This window comes from Staurois parvus, unplaced genomic scaffold (assembly GCF_062004578.1).
Source record: "Staurois parvus isolate SC_StPar_1 unplaced genomic scaffold, SC_StPar_1.0 ptg000449l, whole genome shotgun sequence".
Taxonomy (NCBI): domain Eukaryota; kingdom Metazoa; phylum Chordata; class Amphibia; order Anura; family Ranidae; genus Staurois; species Staurois parvus.
Genome location: NW_028318245.1, coordinates 6,280,853 through 6,299,039, shown reverse-complemented (window position 1 = coordinate 6,299,039; position 18,187 = coordinate 6,280,853). Strand labels below are relative to the sequence as shown.

Here is an 18,187-nt window from a genome sequence, read left to right as displayed (position 1 = left end):
GAGATGGTGGGCCAGTCTTTGAGCATGTCGGTCTCTGCCAAAGTGCACGGCAGCGCCGACGTGTGGAGCTGTAACTACGGTCAGGGACAGTACATGTCATTTACGGCCCACTGGGTGAACGTGGTGCCGGCACAGCCGCACCAGCAACTTGGACAGGTCACGCCGCTTCTGCCTCCACGTTTGCACGTCCTTGGTCCAGCAAAGATGTCCGCCTCTACCACCTCTTCTTCCGCCGTGTCCTCAGCCGCCACCCCCGTGCCAAGTCCCATTACCCGACCGGCATATCACATGTGCAGGGCGCAACGGTGTCACGCTGTGCTGCACCTGGTATGCCTTGGCGAACGTAGTCACACAGGGGAGGAACTTCTGAGTGTAATGAACAGAGAAATCGACAGATGGCTGTCTCCGCGCAAACTGAAAATCGGAACCATGTTGACCGACAACGGAAAGAACATGGTGTCTGCTCTGCGTCAAGGAAGGTTGTGTCATGCGCCATGCATGGCTCACGTGTTCAATCTGGTTGTCAAGCGGTTCCTAAAATCCACCATCCCACTGCAAGACATCCTTAAAATGTCACGTAAACTTTGCATGCATTTCAGCCATTCCTACACCGCAAAGCACACCCTCCTTGAGCTGAAGCGGCAGAACGGAATTCCACAGCATCGCCTGATCTGCGTCGTTGCAACAAGGTGGAATTCAACCCTACATATGTTAGACCGCCTTTACGAACAGCGAAAGGCCATCACCGATTTCCTGATGTTACAAGCGGATAAAGGTACTCCCCTGTGTAACTTAGATGTCAGCCATTGGCAGCTCATGCGTGACACCTGCCGCTTGCTCAGGCCCTTTGAGGAGGCCACGCTATTCGTGAGTCGGCAGGACTATGGGATAAACGACGTCATTCCTCTGTTGCACGTCCTGGAACAAATGCTGTTAACAATGGCTGGTCAGGGTGCGGTAGACGTGGCGCACAGATCTCAACGCCACATGACCCCTGTGGGGGCAGGACAGGAAGAAGAGGAGGAGGTAGAGGAGGACATTGGTGCTCAGGAATTATTGAGTGAAATGGGTGGTTTTTCCACTCAGCGGACAGGAGTGGAGGAGCAGGAGCATCTGGTAGAGGAGGAGGAGGAGACAGAGGACCCAGACGCACCGTGGCAGTATGCTGTGGAGATGGAGGCAGGGAGTCCCTCGCATTCCTTGGCACAAATGGCCCATAGCATGCTCGGTTGCTTGCGTAGCGACAGCCGAATAATAACCATCAGACAGAGGGATGACTTTTGGCTGTCCACCTTGTTGGACCCTCGCTACCGTTCAAAAATGGTGGCCTTTTTCACACCTGCTGAGAGGGAGGCCTTGATAGTCGTCTCCCCACACTGCTGCTGGGGGGACTTTTTAACCTAGGCCTGTGTATGGCTTTTAATTGAAGCTGCTTCCGCTCCGCCACTCTGCCATTGGACTCTTGATAGTCGTCTCCCCACGCTGCTGCTGGGGGGACTTTTTAACATAGGCCTCTGTATGGCCTTTAATTGAAGCTGCTTACGCTCCGCCACTCTGCCATGGGCCTCTTGGGTATCCCAGAAGCTGCTCAGCGGGTCAGGGCAATAAAGCTCCCGGTTCGCAGGTTGTTCCGTCTTATGGATGGAAGTACGACGGTATATGATCTTCTTCGCACCCACGGCATCACCTCATAGAATCTCTGCATTGCATCTGCAATCACAACGCTGACTTCCCGGATCGCCACTTGGCCATTGGACTCTTGATAGTCGTCTCCCCACACTGCTGCTGGGGGGACTTTTTAACCTAGGCCTGTGTATGGCCTTCAATTGAAGCTGCTTCCGCTCCGCCACTCTGCCATTGGACTCTTGATAGTCGTCTCCCCACGCTGCTGCTGGGGGGACTTTTTAACATAGGCCTCTGTATGGCCTTTAATTGAAGCTGCTTACGCTCCGCCACTCTGCCATGGGCCTCTTGGGTATCCCAGAAGCTGCTCAGCGGGTCAGGGCAATAAAGCTCCCGGTTCGCAGGTTGTTCCGTCTTATGGATGGAAGTACGACGGTATATGATCTTCTTCGCACCCACGGCATCACCTCATAGAATCTCTGCATTGCATCTGCAATCACAACGCTGACTTCCCGGATCGCCACTCAGCCATTGGACTCTTGATAGTCGTCTCCCCACACTACTGCTGGGGGGACTTTTTAACCTAGGCCTGTGTATGGCCTTCAATTGAAGCTGCTTCCGCTCCGCCACTCTGCCATTGGACTCTTGATAGTCGTCTCCCCACGCTGCTGCTGGGGGGACTTTTTAACCTAGGCCTGTGTATGGCCTTCAATTGAAGCTGCTTCTGCTCCGCCACTCTGCCATTGGACTCTTGATAGTCGTCTCCCCACACTGCTGCTGGGGGGACTTTTTAACATAGGCCTCTGTATGGCCTTCAATTTAAGCTGCTTACGCTTCGCCACTCTGCCATGGGCCCCTGTACCGCCTCCTCTTGCTGCTGCCAGGTCCAGAGTGTGTCATGGGTCCCTGTACGGCCTCCCATTGCTGCTGACTTCATTGCCAGACTCTGCCATGTGCCACTTTCAGGTCTCCTTACACTGTTGGTGGGTTCCATTTTGTGATAGGGTGCTGTATGGCCTTCCATTGCTGCTGCCTCCACCGCCACCCTGCGCCATGTGCCTCTGTCGTCTGCTCACGCTGCTGACGGCTTCCGCTTTTTAACCGAGGCCTGTGTTTGGCTTCCGAATACTGCTGCATCCACCGCCACCCTGCGCCATGTGTCTCTGTCGTCTGCTCACGCTGCTGACGGCTTCCGCTTTTTAATCTAGGCCTGTGTATGGCTTCAGAATAATGCTGCCTACACCGCCACCCTGCGCCATGTGCCTCTGTCGTCTGCTCACGCTGCTGCCAGGTCCATACTGATTCATGGCCCCCTGTACCGGCTCCTCATGAACGTGGTTCAGCGGGTTTGCATCACTTAACGGCAAATCGTTGACAAACGCTGGGACGTTCAGTGTTGTGCGCATTAAGCCAGACACCAAAGGGCAGCACAGACCTGTTATTACTCGCTCAAGCATGGCTGAACAAAACCAGTCTCTACCACAAATTGGACCCAGACCTGCCCAGGGTCTCGTAAGTAGATTGCACGGAGGAGTAGAGTTCGTTATTGGAATTAACTGTGGGGGACTTTTAAACCTAGGCCTGTGTATGGCCTTCAATTGAAGCTGCTTCTGCTCCGCCACTCTGCCATTGGACTCTTGATAGTCGTCTCCCCACGCTGCTGCTGGGGGGACTTTTTAACATAGGCCTCTGTATGGCCTTCAATTTTAGCTGCTTACGCTCCGCCACTCTGCCATGGGCCCCTGTACCGCCTCCTCATGCTGCTGCCAGGCCCGTAATCTGCCATGGGCCCCCGTACCGACTCCTCATGCTGCTGCCAGGCCCGTAATCTGTCATGGGCCCCTGTACTGCCTCCTCATGCTGCTGCCAGGTCCAGAGTGTGTCATGGGTCCCTGTACGGCCTCCCATTGCTGCTGTCTCCATCGCCACACTCTGCCATGTGCCACTTTCAGGTCTCCTCACACTGCTGGTGGGTTCCATTTTGTCATAGGGTGCTGTATGGCCTCCCATTGCTGCTGCCTCCACCGCCACACTGTGGCTCCACACTCTGGTTTTGGCCCCGTGACTGCCCAAATGAGTGAAGTGTGCGGTGATTCTAAGATCGACGGCACTCATCTGCATGTCATACTGACTGACAGTATTATTTCTCTTCCCCAGCAGACTCCAAGGGCATTTAAATTAAAGGTACAGTGTTCTGCACTAATATAAAGGCTCTCTGAAGCCTAGAAACACCCTTTTTATAAGTTAATTTCGCAGCGAATATATTCGGCTCGAAGCAAATTTATTCGGCGAATTCGGCGAATCAGCCGAACCGAATTTTTGAATAATTCGCTCATCTCTAGTAACCATGATGAAAGGGGGGACTATAATGAAGGCCCTGATGTAAGGGGAGCTCTGATGGGAACCATGATGTAAGGAAAGACTTTGATGTAAGGGAGATTCTGATGTAAAGGTGGACTTTAATGGGTACCCTGATGTAAGGGAGACTGTGATGTATTGGGGGGGCTCATTTATTTATACAACTGATGTTTTTGCGGCCCATGAATATTTGTAAAACATGCAAATATTGTCCTTCTACTGAAAGTTTGGGGACCCCTGACCTAAAGGAATGAATAGAAAGGTTATTTAGTGTTCAGATCCTTGGCTGTCCCAATTGCATCAACTTCAGAAGATTTTTATACATGTGTAGACTTTTTTGGGGGGTTATGGGAAATGGTCCTCCTCAAAGAGGCTGCGGCCTTTAATCATCAGGTAATTAGGAGAACCAGAACCTTCAGTAATTGGAAGAGTGGGTTTGTTAACAAAAGTTGGCATTGCCTCCACCCAAGACAGGGCCTCTGTGAACAGAGGGGATTCCTTTCCTGGGAAATTACCAGTTATCTAAGCAAAGTAGTTGGCAGCTGTTGCACCCGTCATAAAACACCTCCAAATAAAAGTGGCAACAAATTCCAATTGCAGGGGGCCCTTGTGAAGATCTTATGTGTAGTGTCCATTTCGACTCAGTGGTGATACCGAGATGCTCCAACCAGTGTTCAATCAACCTGAGAAGCAGCTTCTTGCTGACATCAGTGATGGGACACTGGAATGCAATGTCAGCCTATCTACTCTCTATGACGTAAATACCACACCTGGAATACCGCTCAAAGCCGGAGACCAATCTCCCACGATCTTCAGGTGAGGGGTGCAGTCTGCCAAAAAGCCCATACATGGCAATAAACATTAAAACGGCTTCAGCTTATGAGTCTCCGCCAAAGGCCATGTTTCGACCCGCCCATCAGGGGCTTAATCATAAGGTGGACCTACCCTACAATTAGGCCCCAATGGGGGGGAATGCATCAGTGCCAATGCCTTTTGAGGAGACTTGTATGCGGAAGCCATCTTAATTTCAGTACTACAGTGGCTGGCAGGGAGAGCGGAACTTTCTTGTTTTCAGCCTGTTTCTCAGTCGCTAGCAATTTCTAATGTTATACAACCAGATCTCAAGCAACCTTTGGACTGTTGGATGTCTCACCTACGTCTATCCTTTACAAAAATAGAACGAAAAAAAGGGCCACCTATATTGACACGAATATTAGTGTCATAATCATATCTCCAACTCACTTAGCTTGTAAGTGTGGATCCATAAACTCAAGAAATACATATTGAACAATATGGTAGTGTGACCAGAGCACCCCTACCGAAGAAAAGGAGGTTACTAAAGGATCCAAGCAGAGTAATATGGGTTCAAAAATTACAGACAATATTTTATTTGATCACATAGATCATAAGGAGGTTAAACATAAGCACGGTGAACATATCAAACAAATTAAATCATTTTAAAAGCACTTGGCGTCCTCATTTCTGGGTCATATTGGCAAATAGGGTACCATATAGGGCAATGTGGAATAGTGGTGTGGTTCTGATCCTAGGTTTCCATAAATTTCCAACTTGTATTAGAGTAAACAGTGTATTCAACAGGTATGTTCTTGGTATAAGCCAGGGTATGTAGAGTAACCTCCTGGTATGTGGAAACTGGAACATAAAAATGAGATAAATAAATATATGTGATAATCAAGGAGCTAAATCGCACCTAAGCCATACTAAGCCACCCTATACAGTAGTCAATAGACACTTTTATTACCTTCTCAGTAGTTAGACTGTCATACCAGCTTCTTAAGTGTGGAGACTTCCTGGGTAACCACCCCAAGTGAAACAAAGTCCACAGTACCAAATGATTCTGAGGATATATATAAAAATTATTGTATAGATCACGAGCATCAAGTAAAAACCCTGAAAACAAACGCAAAGTATGGGTATATTACCATCAATTATGATCAAGAAGACTCCTGTCGACTTGAAATAGGATCAGGTCCTTGATGCTTGTTCAAAGGTGCATATGGGGGTGGGAAGCCAGGTGGTCTCAATAAATGAATTCCAAGAACATGTATTATGTATATAGCAGGCAGTGGATACCTGAGTATATATATCCAATGAAGGGTTTCCAAAAATTACTCAATCTGAGAAAAATGAAGCGGTTCTTATAGGATATGGCTTTGTCACAGCATACAATGCCTATATGGGATAGCGTATATATATATATATACAGTCATGGCCGAAATTGTTGGCACCCTTGATATTTTTCCTGAAAATCAAGTATTTCACACAAAAAAGGTATTGCATTAACACATGTTTTGCTATACACATGTTTATTCCCTTTGTATGTATTGGAACAAATATAAAACAGAGGCAGAAAAGCAAATATGACATAATGTCACACAAAACCCCAAAAATGGGCTGGACAAAAGTATTGGCACCCTTAACTTAATATTTGGTTGCACACCCTTTGGAAAACATAACTGAAATCAGTCGCTTCCTATAACCATCAATAAGCTTCTGACACCTCTCACCCGGAATTTTGGACCACTCTTCCTTTGCAAACAGCTCCAGGTCTCTCTTATTGGAAGGACACCTTTTCCCAACAGCAATTTTAAGATCTCTCCACAGGTGTTCAATGGGATTTAGATCTGGGCTCATTGCTGGCCACTTCAGAACTCTCCAGCGCTTCTTTGCCATCCATTTCTGAGTGCTTTTTGACGTATGTTTGGGGTCATTGTCCTGCTGGAAGACCCAGGATCTTGGACGCAAACCCAGCTTTCTGACACTGGGCCCTACAGTGCGACCCAAAATCCTTTGGTAATCCTCAGATTTCATGATGCCTTGCACACAGTCAAGGCACCCAGTGCCAGAGGCAGCAAAACAACCCCAAAACATCATTGAACCTCCACCATATTTTACCGTAGGTACTGTGTTTTGTTCTTTGTAGGCCTCATTCCGTTTTCGGTAAACAGTAGAATGATGTGCTTTACCGAAAAGCTCTATCTTGGTCTCATCTGTCCACAAGACGTTTTCCCAGAAGGCTTTTGGCTTACTCAAGTACATTTTGGCAAACTGTAGTCTTGCTTTTTTATGTCTCTGTGTCAGCAGTGGGGTCCTCCTGGGTCTCCTGCCATAGCGTTTCATTTCATTTAAATGTCGACGGATAGTTCGCGCTGACACTGATGCTCCCTGAGCCTGCAGGACAGCTTGAATGTCTTTGGAACATGTTTGGGGCTGCTTATCCACCATCCGGACTATTCTGCGTTGCAATCTTTCATCAATTTTCCTCATCCGTCCACGACCAGGGAGATTAGCTACAGTGCCATGGGTTGCAAACTTCTTGATAATGTTGCGCACTGTGGACAAAGGCAAATCTAGTTCTCTGGAGATGGACTTGTAACCTTGAGATTGTTGATATTTTGCCACAATTTTGGTTCTCAGGTCCTCAGACAGTTCTCGTCTCCTCTTTCTGTTGTCCATGCTTAGTGTGGCACAGACAGACACACAATGCAAAGGTTAAGTGAACGTCTCTCCTTTTTATCTGCTTTCAGGTGTGATTTCTATATTGCCCACACCTGTTACTTGCCCCAGGTGAGTTTACAGGAGCATCACATGCTTGTAACATTCTTATTTATCCGCAGTTGTGAAAGGGTGCCAATACTTTTGTCCAGCCCATTTTTGGAGGTTTGTGTGACATTATGTCGAATTTGCTTTCTTTCCTCCCTTTTTTTGTTTTGTCCCAATACACACAAAGGGAATAAACATGTGTATAGCAAAACATGTGTTAATGCAATACGTTTCGTGAGAAATACATGATTTCCTGGAGAAATATCAAGGGTGCCAACAATTTCGGCCATGACTGTATATATATATATTCTCCTCTAGAGAGGATTTCCAAAAAATTCCCCAAAAAAGACGCAGGGTAAATCAGGCACATATAACATTCCCTCTTAACTCCATATATGCTCTATAAGTCTAAACAGCAGTAGGCTATAGTAACTTGCCACCGGTGAAAGATATATTCCCATAGAGGATTGCCGTTTGCGAACCGCTGTAATAGTAGCCTTATGGTAGTTTTCCGAGGGCCTCGTGCCTTCCTAGCAAGGAGCTGTGACACCGCCGTTCCTTCCCACCTCGTGGGCGCCGCACCCTATGAAGACCCCGAGCGTAGTGACGTCATTACGTTGACGCGTTTCGTCCGCCAATCACCGCAGAGTTCTGACGAAGTCAGATGCACCAGAGCAGAGGGGCTTTTTGCTTCTGTTCTTTGGTTTCCTATACCCCTAAACATTTGAGCCAATATATTTTTCAAAATAGATTGGAGCCCTTGAAATCTGTCTGGTTGCCACCATCGCTGGGTTAATGAGTATTTCGGTACAGCTACAGAGCAGACCACCAGTAGGGAAATCATAAGAAAAGCTTTAACTCTGAACGGAGGTTATAATACATACTTCTTCTGCTGCCAGCACTCCATCGCTAAGGAATCATCTACCGAACTTTACTAAGGAATAGATACTTTCAGGAGTGTCGATCTCACCGGTTCCTTCTGCTGACCTTCATTTTACTACTGTGTTCTGTAATGATGTGGAGATCAGAGGGAGCAACCAATCAGAGTGAGTAACTCTAGGGGGATCCAGAGGATCAACATTCCAAGAAGTGTCAGATTTCCAGTAGACTTCAGAAGGATGTTCCTCAACAATAGAGCAGAATGGGCAACAGGAGGGAAATTTAAACTTTTTCTTTATTTTTTTTTTTCTGGTAACAGCAGCATTCTAGAAGGGTCTTTCTTTAAAGGCCCTGGGAGTGAGCCCAAGTCCAAATGTTGGGGCCTCTGAGAAAAGGCTGTTGATAGACCTCACCCATGATGTTCCTAATAAAAGACACTACAGGCAGACACAATGTGCAAAGGAAAGCACATTTTGCTTTGTGGAAGCAACTTCAGACTGCAGGCAGTGAGGATCAGCGTGGGAAGTGTGAGCTCCCATCCAGGGACTGTTACCTGAAAGAACCACTGCCGAAATTTTAGGTATTTCACCCTTTCTCGCAGTTTGACAAGTTCTTGCAATATATCTAAGGAAATACATCCAATGACTGGACTGATTTTAATCATGTTCCTCTTTAGCTTTTCTAAAATTTTCAGCAGATAAGGTCTACCATCTTCTCATGTAGAGAACCTTCTCCAAAGGCCTAGTTTGTAGAGTTGCTGATGAAGAACGAGTCATTGTGATCCGTGATAGCAGTACATAAAAAGAACAAACAAAACACATTTTCCTCATTATGGTTTACCAGTGAAAATTTTATTTCCGTCATGTTGAATATTTTTATTTAACGTAAGAAGGGAGGACAGCCTAAGCCCCATTGGTGTTCCCAGGGATTAAACTGAAAGTTCAAAATGGAGAAGATGAGAGCCTTTGTTAGGCTACTTCGATCTGCATCCCTGTTGAGGAAATGTCTCTAAATTCTTGTCCCAGGTACAACTATCATCAGGACAGAAGGTGTCTGCTGTGGGGGCACATGCAACCATAGAAATCAGATTCTTCAAACTCTACTAGATAATAAATGGTTTTATTGGTGCCTGTGTCCTCGTTGGGGAGATTTCCCCTCAACTTGTCTTCCTGAGTGGATTTTGTGGTGTCCACGGTCAGAACACGAGAAGGGCAATCAGGGTGATCAGTGCGAACCGCACCTACGCAACCAAGAGACCACACTACGAGTTACGAATGAGAATTTCATTTTATTGCTGCAACGCAATGAATACGGTTATGTGGTGTAAGAAAAAAGGACAGTCTGAGATCCCACCACCGAGACCCCACCATTGAGATCCCACCATTGAGGACCTACCATTGAGACCCCACCATTGATCCAAGAGAACTTCAGTCATTAAAATGGAAATTCAGCCAAAACTTAAATTTTCATAGATTGAAATCAGGTGGTCAGGTGATTGTTATCTGTATCTCCCTTGACTTCTTGTCCCGGTGACAACTATCATCGGGACTGGAAGTCTTTTCATTGGAGGCATAAACAGCCATAAAAAAGCATCCCTGTTGAGAAAATGTCTCTAAATTCTTGTCCCAAGTACAACTATCATCAGGACAGAAGGTGTCTTCTGTGGGGGTACATGCAACCATAGAAATCAGATTCTTCAAACTCACCTAAATAAATGGTTTTATTGATGCCCGTGTCCTCGTTGGAGAGATTTCCCCTCAACTTGTCTTCCTGAGTGGATTTTGTGGTGTCCACGCTCAGAACACGAGAAGGGCAATCAGTGTGATCAGTGCGAACCACACATGCACTACCAACCAAGAGACCACACTACGAGTTACGAATGAGAATTTCATTTTATTGCTGCAACGCAATGAATACTGTTATGTGGTGTAAGAAAGAAGGACCATCTGAGACCCCATCATTGAGACCTCACCATTGATCCCAGAGAACTTCAGTCATTAAAATGGAAATTCAGCCAAAACATCAATTTTGATAGACTGGAGACTCGGTCAGGTCATTGTTATCTGTATCTCCAGTGAGAGAATTTCCTGACTTCTTGCCCCGGTGACAACTATCATCGGGGCTGGAAGTCTTTTCATTGGAGCCATAAAAAGCATTCCTTGTGAGGAAATGTCTCTAAATTCTTGTCCCAGGTACAACTCTCATCAGGATAGAAGGTGTGCCGTGGGGGCACATGCAACCATAGAATTCAGATTCTTCAAAGTCAACTAAATAATAAATTGTTTTATTGATACCCGTGTCCTTGTTGGAGAGATTTCCCCTCAACTTGTCTTCCTGAGTGGATTTTGTGGTGTCCACGCTCAGAACACGAGAAGGGCAAGTAATTGTGATTAGTGCCAACCACACATACACCACCAACCAAGAGACCACACTACGAGTTACGAATGAGAACTTCATTTTATTGCTGCAACGCAATGAATACTGTTATGTAGTGTAAGAAGGAAGGACGGTCCGAGACCCCACCATTGTGGACCTACCATTGAGATCCCACCATTGAGGACCTACCATTGAGATCCCACTATTGAGGACCTACCATTGAGATTCCACCATTGAGGACCTACTATTGAGGACCTACCATTGAGATCCCACCATTGAGGACCTACCACTGAGATCCCACCATTGAGGACCTACTATTAAGATCCCACTATTGAGGACCTACCATTGAGATCCCACCACCGAGACCCCACCATTGAGGACCTATCATTGAGGACCTACCATTGACACCCCACCATCAAGACCCCACCATTGAGACCCCACCCTTGAGACCCCACCCTTGAAATCCCAGAGAACCTCAGTCATTAAAATGGAAATTCAGCCAAAACATCAGTTTTGATAGACTGGAGACAGGTGGTCAGGTGATTGTTATCTGTATCTCCGTTGAGAACATTTCCTGACTTCCTGTCCCGGTGACTTTACACAGATAATGTTACCAGTGTTATCAAAACGTCCCGTGTGCATGGAGCCTTTAGCTGTAAAAACACGCTGAAAAACGCAACAAAACGCGGTAAAACGCAGCAAGCCGGTGTTTTTGGACTTTTTTTGACCAAAAAAAAAAAAAACGGTAGAAAACGCAAACACTGAAAAACACAGCAAACCATGGTAAAATGTGTCAAACCGGCGTTTCTGGTTATCTTTTGTCCAAAAAAAATTGTTTTGTAAAAACCGCAAACGCGGAAAAACGCGGCTAAACAATGCAAAAACACTAAAAAACCTTAAAAACTCGTTTTTAAAGTGACTTTACACGGATAACGTTACCAGCGTTATCAGAAATGCTGCACTTAGATGGTGCCCTCTGCTACACATGGCGCCTTAAAATAAATGGTTTAATGCTGCACTTAGATGGTGTCCTCTGCTGTGTGTGTTTTTGTCTTGATTCTGCCTCTCTGGAGGAGAGTGTAGCGTAAAAACACTCTTAACGCTGAAAAACGCGGTAAAACGCCACAAACCGTTCGGACTTTTTTTGACCAAAAAAGACTGTGAAAACGCTGCTAAACGCGGCAAAACGCTAATGCAAAAACACTAAAAAAACTGAAAAACACGTTTTTAACATGACTTTACACAAATAACTTACCAGTGTTATCAAAATGCCCCGTGTGCATGGAGCCTCACAATAAATGTTTTAATGCTGCACTTAGATGACGCCCTCTGCCGTGCATGGAGCCTCACAATAAATGGTTTAATGCTGCACTTAGATGGCGCCCTCTGCTGTGTGTGTTTTTGTCTTGATTCTGCCTCTCTGGAGGAGAGTGGAGCTAAAACCGCTCTAACGCTGAAAAACGCGGTAAAACGCCGCAAACCGTCGTTTTTGGACTTTTTTTGACCCAAAATACTGGTAAAAACGCAAATATGGAAAAACGCTAATGCAAAACGTGACTTTACACAGATAACATTACCAGCGTTATCAAAACGCCCCGTGTGCATGAAGCCTCACAATAAATGTTTTAATGCTGCACTTAGATGGAGCCTCACAATAAATGGTTTAATTCTGTACTTAGATGGCGCCCTCTGATGTGCACGGAGGCTCACAATAAATGTTTTAATGCTGCACTTAGATGGCGCCCTCTGCCATGCATGGAGCCTCACAATATATGGTTTAATGCTGCACTTAGATGGCGCCCTCTGCTGTGCATGGGGCCTCACAATAAATGGTTTAATGCTGCACTTAGATGGCACCCTCTGCTGTGCATGGAGCTTCACAATTAATGGTTTAATGCTGCACTTAGATGGCGCCCTCTGCCGTACATGGAGCCTCACACTGTTTTAATGCTGCACTTAGATGGCGCCCTCTGCTGTGCATGGAGCCTCACAATAAATGTTTTAATGCTGCACTTAGATGGCACCCTCTGCCGTGCATGGAGCCTCATAATAAAATTGTTTAATGCTGCACTTAGATGGCGCCCTCTGCTGTGCATGGAGCCTCAAAATAAATGGTTTAATGCTGCACTTAGATGGCACCCTCTGCTGTGTGTGCTTTTTGTCTTGATTCTGTCTCTCTGGAGGAGTGGCATCTTGTGAACGGAAGCTCACCAGAATCAACCCCTGACATATCTGATAAAGGACTGGTTAATTGGACTCATGGTTATGCATCCTGGTGTTTTTTCTCAGCTGTAAGGAGGTTACCTATACACTACTTGTGCCATAAAGACATTTCTTTCTTTGGCTGATCATTTCAGACGGCCTAATCTTTATCCTACGATTGTTCTACTAGCATACCGATTTCGATTGTGGAATGTCCTCGTTCAGCGTCCTCAGAGGTGTGTATTCTGGTGGATGATTAGCGTCATTTTTTGCGCAAAAAATTTGCCACATTCCGGACAAGACAAGGACTTCTCCCCAGTGTGCGTTTTCATGTGCTTACCACAGTTCCCTTTATCAGAGAAGCATTTTCCACACTTGTTACAGGAGTAGGGCTTCTCGCCGGTGTGGATCCTCATGTGTTTGTCACGGTTCCCTCTACTGGGGAAGCATTTCCCGCAATCGGCGCAGGAAAAGGGCTTCTCGCCTGTGTGGACTCGCTGGTGTCTGTTGAGTAGGGACTTCTGTGTGAAGGACTTCCCACACTCGGGACATGAGAAGGGCTTTTCCCCAGTGTGTATTCTCATGTGCTCGATGAGTTTGGATTTCTTCTTGAAGGACTTCTCACACTCGGAACACGTATAGCGCTTTTCCTGAAAAGGAGGCAAGTTATTGGGAGAAGGTTCCTCAGGTCTATGAGGATCTGGGGATAGATCCGCCTGGCGAAGGCTCGGTTGGACGTTGGGGATATTAGGAGGAGATCGATCTCTGATCTCTTCAGAATGATTCCGATCCGATGATTTCACCGCATGGTTACGTCTGTGATGTGCATTGTGAGTGACAAGGTGGACTCCTGGAGAACGCTGGGCCACGCCATTTTCTTCTTTATGACCATTTCCAGAAAATATTCGATGTCTTTCTGGGACCTTCAAGACTTTGGCTCCTCCTGCTGAAAATATCGAGAAGAACAATTAAAAATCACGAATTGCTTTTATTGGTCATTCCTTGTCATGTGGTCACCTTGACGGCCCACATACCTACCTACCTACCTACCTACTGTATGACCGCCCACCTGCACCCCCTCAGTACCACATAAAGAAGCAAATAAAAGCCCAACTGTGGCTCCGCATGAATGTATGAAAACGTGATCCTCCAAGCAACAATAGATCTACCCAGCAACAATAGCCCCCCCCCAATAAAAATGGATTCCCCCAGCAACAATAGCTATCCCCCAATAATAATAGATTCCTCCAGCAACAATAGACCCCCCCTCCCCAAAAAAAAAAAGAGTTTCCCCCAGCAACAATAGACCCCCCTCCCCAATAAAAATAGATTCCCCCAGCAACAATAGACCACCCTCTCCCATAAACATAGATTCCCCCAGCAACAATAGACCCCCCTCCCCCATAAACATAGATTCCCCCAGCAACAATAGACCCCCCTCTCCCATAAACATAGATTTCCCCAGCAACAATAGACCCCCCTCTCCCATAAACATAGATTTCCCCAGCAACAATAGACCCCCCTCCCCCATAAACATAGATTTCCCCAGCAACAATAGACCCCCCTCCCCAATAAAAATAGATTCCCCCAGCAATAATAGACCCCCCTCCCCAATAAAAATAGATTCTTCCAGCAACAATAGACCCCCCTCACCAATAAAAATAGATTCCCCCAGCAACAATAGACCCCCCTCCCCAATAAAATAGATTCCCCCAGCAATAAGAGACCCCCCTCCCCAATAAAAATAGATTCCCCCGGCAACAATAGACCCCCCTCCTCAATAAAAATATATTCCCCCAGCAACAATAGACCCCCTCTCCCAATAAAAATAGATTCCCCCAGCAACAATAGACCCCCCTCCCCCATAAACATAGATTCCCCCAGAAACAATAGACCCCCCTCCCCAATAAAAATAGATTCCCCCATCAACTATAGACCCCCCCAATAAAAATAGATTCCCCCATCAACAATAGCCACCCCTCCCCAATAAAAATAAATAGATTCCCCCAGCAACAATAGACCTCCCCCCCAATAAAAATAGATTCCCCCATCAACAATAGCTACCCCTCCCCAATAAAAATAAATAGATTCCCCTAGCAACAATAGACCCCCCTCCCAATAAAAATAGATTCCCCCATCAACTATAGACCCCCCCCAATAAAAATAGATTCCCCCATCAACAATAGCCACCCCCCCAATAAAAATAGATTCCACCAGCAACAATAGACCCCCCTCCCCAATAAAAATAGATTCCCCCAGCAATAAGAGACCCCCCTCCCCAATAAAAATATATTCCCCCAGCAACAATAGACCCCCCTCCCCAATAAAATATATTCCCCACGCAACAATAGACCCCTTCTCCCAATAAAAATAGATTCCCCCAGCAACAATAGACCCCCCTCCCCAATAAACATAGATTCCCCCAGAAACAATAGACCACCTCCCCAATAAAAATAGATTCCCCCAGCAACAATAGACCCCCTACAACAGAATACCTGGGGAGTCTATTGTAGCTGGGGGTATTTTGTGTCTGGTGGGATCTATTGTTGCTGCAAAGATCTATTTTACTATAGCCAGATGAGTTACCCAGAACATCTGTTTCGGTTATATAGCCAGGGATTTTTTTCAGCGGGAACTAAGTTTTGGTGATTCAGGTAGCTGGGGGATCAATTGTTACAGGGGACCTATTGTTGATGTGGGGCTTTTTTCCAGCAGAAACGCTCCAGCACTGAATGCAGTGCCAGACTGTCTACTGGTGCTGGTCGCTAGGGGATCTGTTGTCTCTGAGCGATCTATAGTTGCTGGAGGTTTATTGTTGCAGGGGTATCTGTTGTTGCTGTGTAGGTCTATTGTTGCTGATGGGGGACACATTTTTACTGGCTGCTGGAGGGTCTATCGATGCTGGCTGCAGAGAGATCTACTGGATTGTCCCCCAGCGACCAGTATCAGTAGAGACTCTGGCACCGAATTCAGTGCTGGAGCGTTTCTGCTGAAAAAAAGCCCTGGCTATATAACCGAAACAGATGGTCTGCCTGACCCATATAGCTGTAGTAAAATAGATCCCCCAGCAACAATAGATCCCCCAGATATAAAATACCCCCCAGAAAAATATAGATACCCCAGCAAAAAAATAGACCCCCAACAACAGCTCCCCACCAGCAACAATACAGCAGATCTCCCAGCAGCCAGCAACAGACCCCCACATCAACAATAGATCCCCTGTAATATTTGATCCCCATTAAGTGCTGGAGGTGCCGAAACTTTCCCACTGAAAAAAATTCCCACTGAAAAAAAGTCCTACCTATATAACCAAAACAGATGGTCTAGGTGACCCATATGGCTGTAGTAAAATAAATCCCCCAGCAACAATAGATCCACCAGATACAAAATACCCCCCAGAAAAAATAGATCCCTCAGCAAAAAAATAGTCCCCCAACAACAACAGATCCCCGCCAGGAACAATACAGCAGATCTCCCAGCAGCCAGCAACAAAGAACCCACATCAACAATAGATCCCCTGTAACAATTGATCCCCCAGCAACCAGAATCACCAAAACTGTGTTCCCGCTAAAAAAGGCCCTGATTATATAACCGAAACAGATGGTCTGGGTAACCCATCTGGCTATAGTAAAATAGAACCCTGCAGCAACAATAGATCCCCCAGATACAAAATACCCCCAGCAAAAAATAGAACGCCGCCTCCCCCCAACAACAACAGATTACTGCCAGCAACAATACAGCAAATCTCTCAGCAGACATTAAGATTACACCCCCACAGCAACAATAGATCCCCTGTAACAATTGATCCCCCAGCATCCAGAATCACCAAAACTGTGTTCCCGCTGAAAAAAGGCCCTGGCTATATAACCAAAACAGATGGTCTGGGTAACCCATTTGGTTATAATAGTAAAATAGATCCCTACAGCAACAATAGATCCACCAGATACAAAATACCCCGGAAAAAATAGATCTCCCAGCAACAATACAGTAGATGTCCCAGCAGCCAGCAACAACACACCCCCACATCAACAATAGATCCCCAGCAAGCAGAATCACCAAAACTGCATTCCCGCTGAAAAAATCCCTGGCTATATAACCGAAACAGATGGTCTGGGTAACCCATCTGGCTATAATAAAATGGATCCCTGCAGCAACAATAGATCCCCCAGATACAAAATACCCCCAGCTACAATAGACTCCCTAAGGAAAAAATAGACCCCCCTCCAACAACAACAGATTACTGCAAGCAACAATACAGCAGATCCCCCAGCAGCCATTAACAAAGAGACCCCCACTGTGACAATAGATCCTCCGTAACAATTGATCCCCATTCAGTGTTGGAGGTGCCGAAACTGTGTTCCCACTGAAAAAAAAGCCCTGGCTATATAACTGAAACAGGTGATCTGGGTAGCCCATCTGGCCATAATGATCCTTTTTATGACCTATCCTTTTTGTGTATTCCCCTAAGGTCACTTTGACCCGTAGGTAGTGCAGCGGTCATCTCTTCAGGTCCAGATTGTGAAAATATTTTTCTTCATTATTAATAGGGATTAGGATGAGGAGAGGGAAGAGCAATCTCAACAGGATGATAAAAATGAGGACTGTAGAAAGCCTAAGCCAATTGTATCATAGAACATGCTGGACTATGGTTCATGCATGGAGAAGGCCTGAATATCTCACGGCCTTCTGGTCATGGAGCACAGGATCCTATGATCTGGTGAGTTTTCAGAGGATTGGGTGAAGGATTCATGGTGCTGAGCTAATTGTGGCACCAAGTGAAGGAGCACGAAGATGGGGAGCATGTCAATAACTGGAACACCAGACTTTTGTTGAAGCACATTATTTGCACAAGCCCTGGACTCTAAATCAGCCATGGTGAGCCTCATGGAGGAGAAGGACCAGCAGATGCTACAACTCCCACGCGGAACCTCTTGCAAGGCCTGGAGCCACCTGCTGCCTGCAGGATTGAAGCCAAGAAGCCTGGAGGTGACTTTACACTTGCTGTATCCCGGCACTCCTGTACCATCCCTCATGCTGAGACCCTGACAGGCCCCCTACTTCATGGAGGGCCTGTCAGAGGTAGATAAGCCAAACCTAAAGGGAGCCACTGCAAAAAGAGCCCTCAGGAACATCTCTTGCCCGTTGGGATTGACTTTGAAACGCGTTGGATTTACCACAACAACTC

General features: G+C 46.3%; 1 protein-coding gene across 1 annotated transcript in view; it reads right to left on the bottom strand.

The window, feature by feature from the left end:
- LOC149453475 (uncharacterized) overlaps nt 1-18,187 on the bottom strand; it is an 80,157-nt gene that overhangs the window by 14,601 nt on the left and 47,369 nt on the right. Inside the window, 1 exon segment of the mRNA XM_089688648.1 lies at nt 13,378-13,607. Within this exon segment, the coding sequence (XP_089544774.1) occupies nt 13,378-13,607 (230 nt within the window).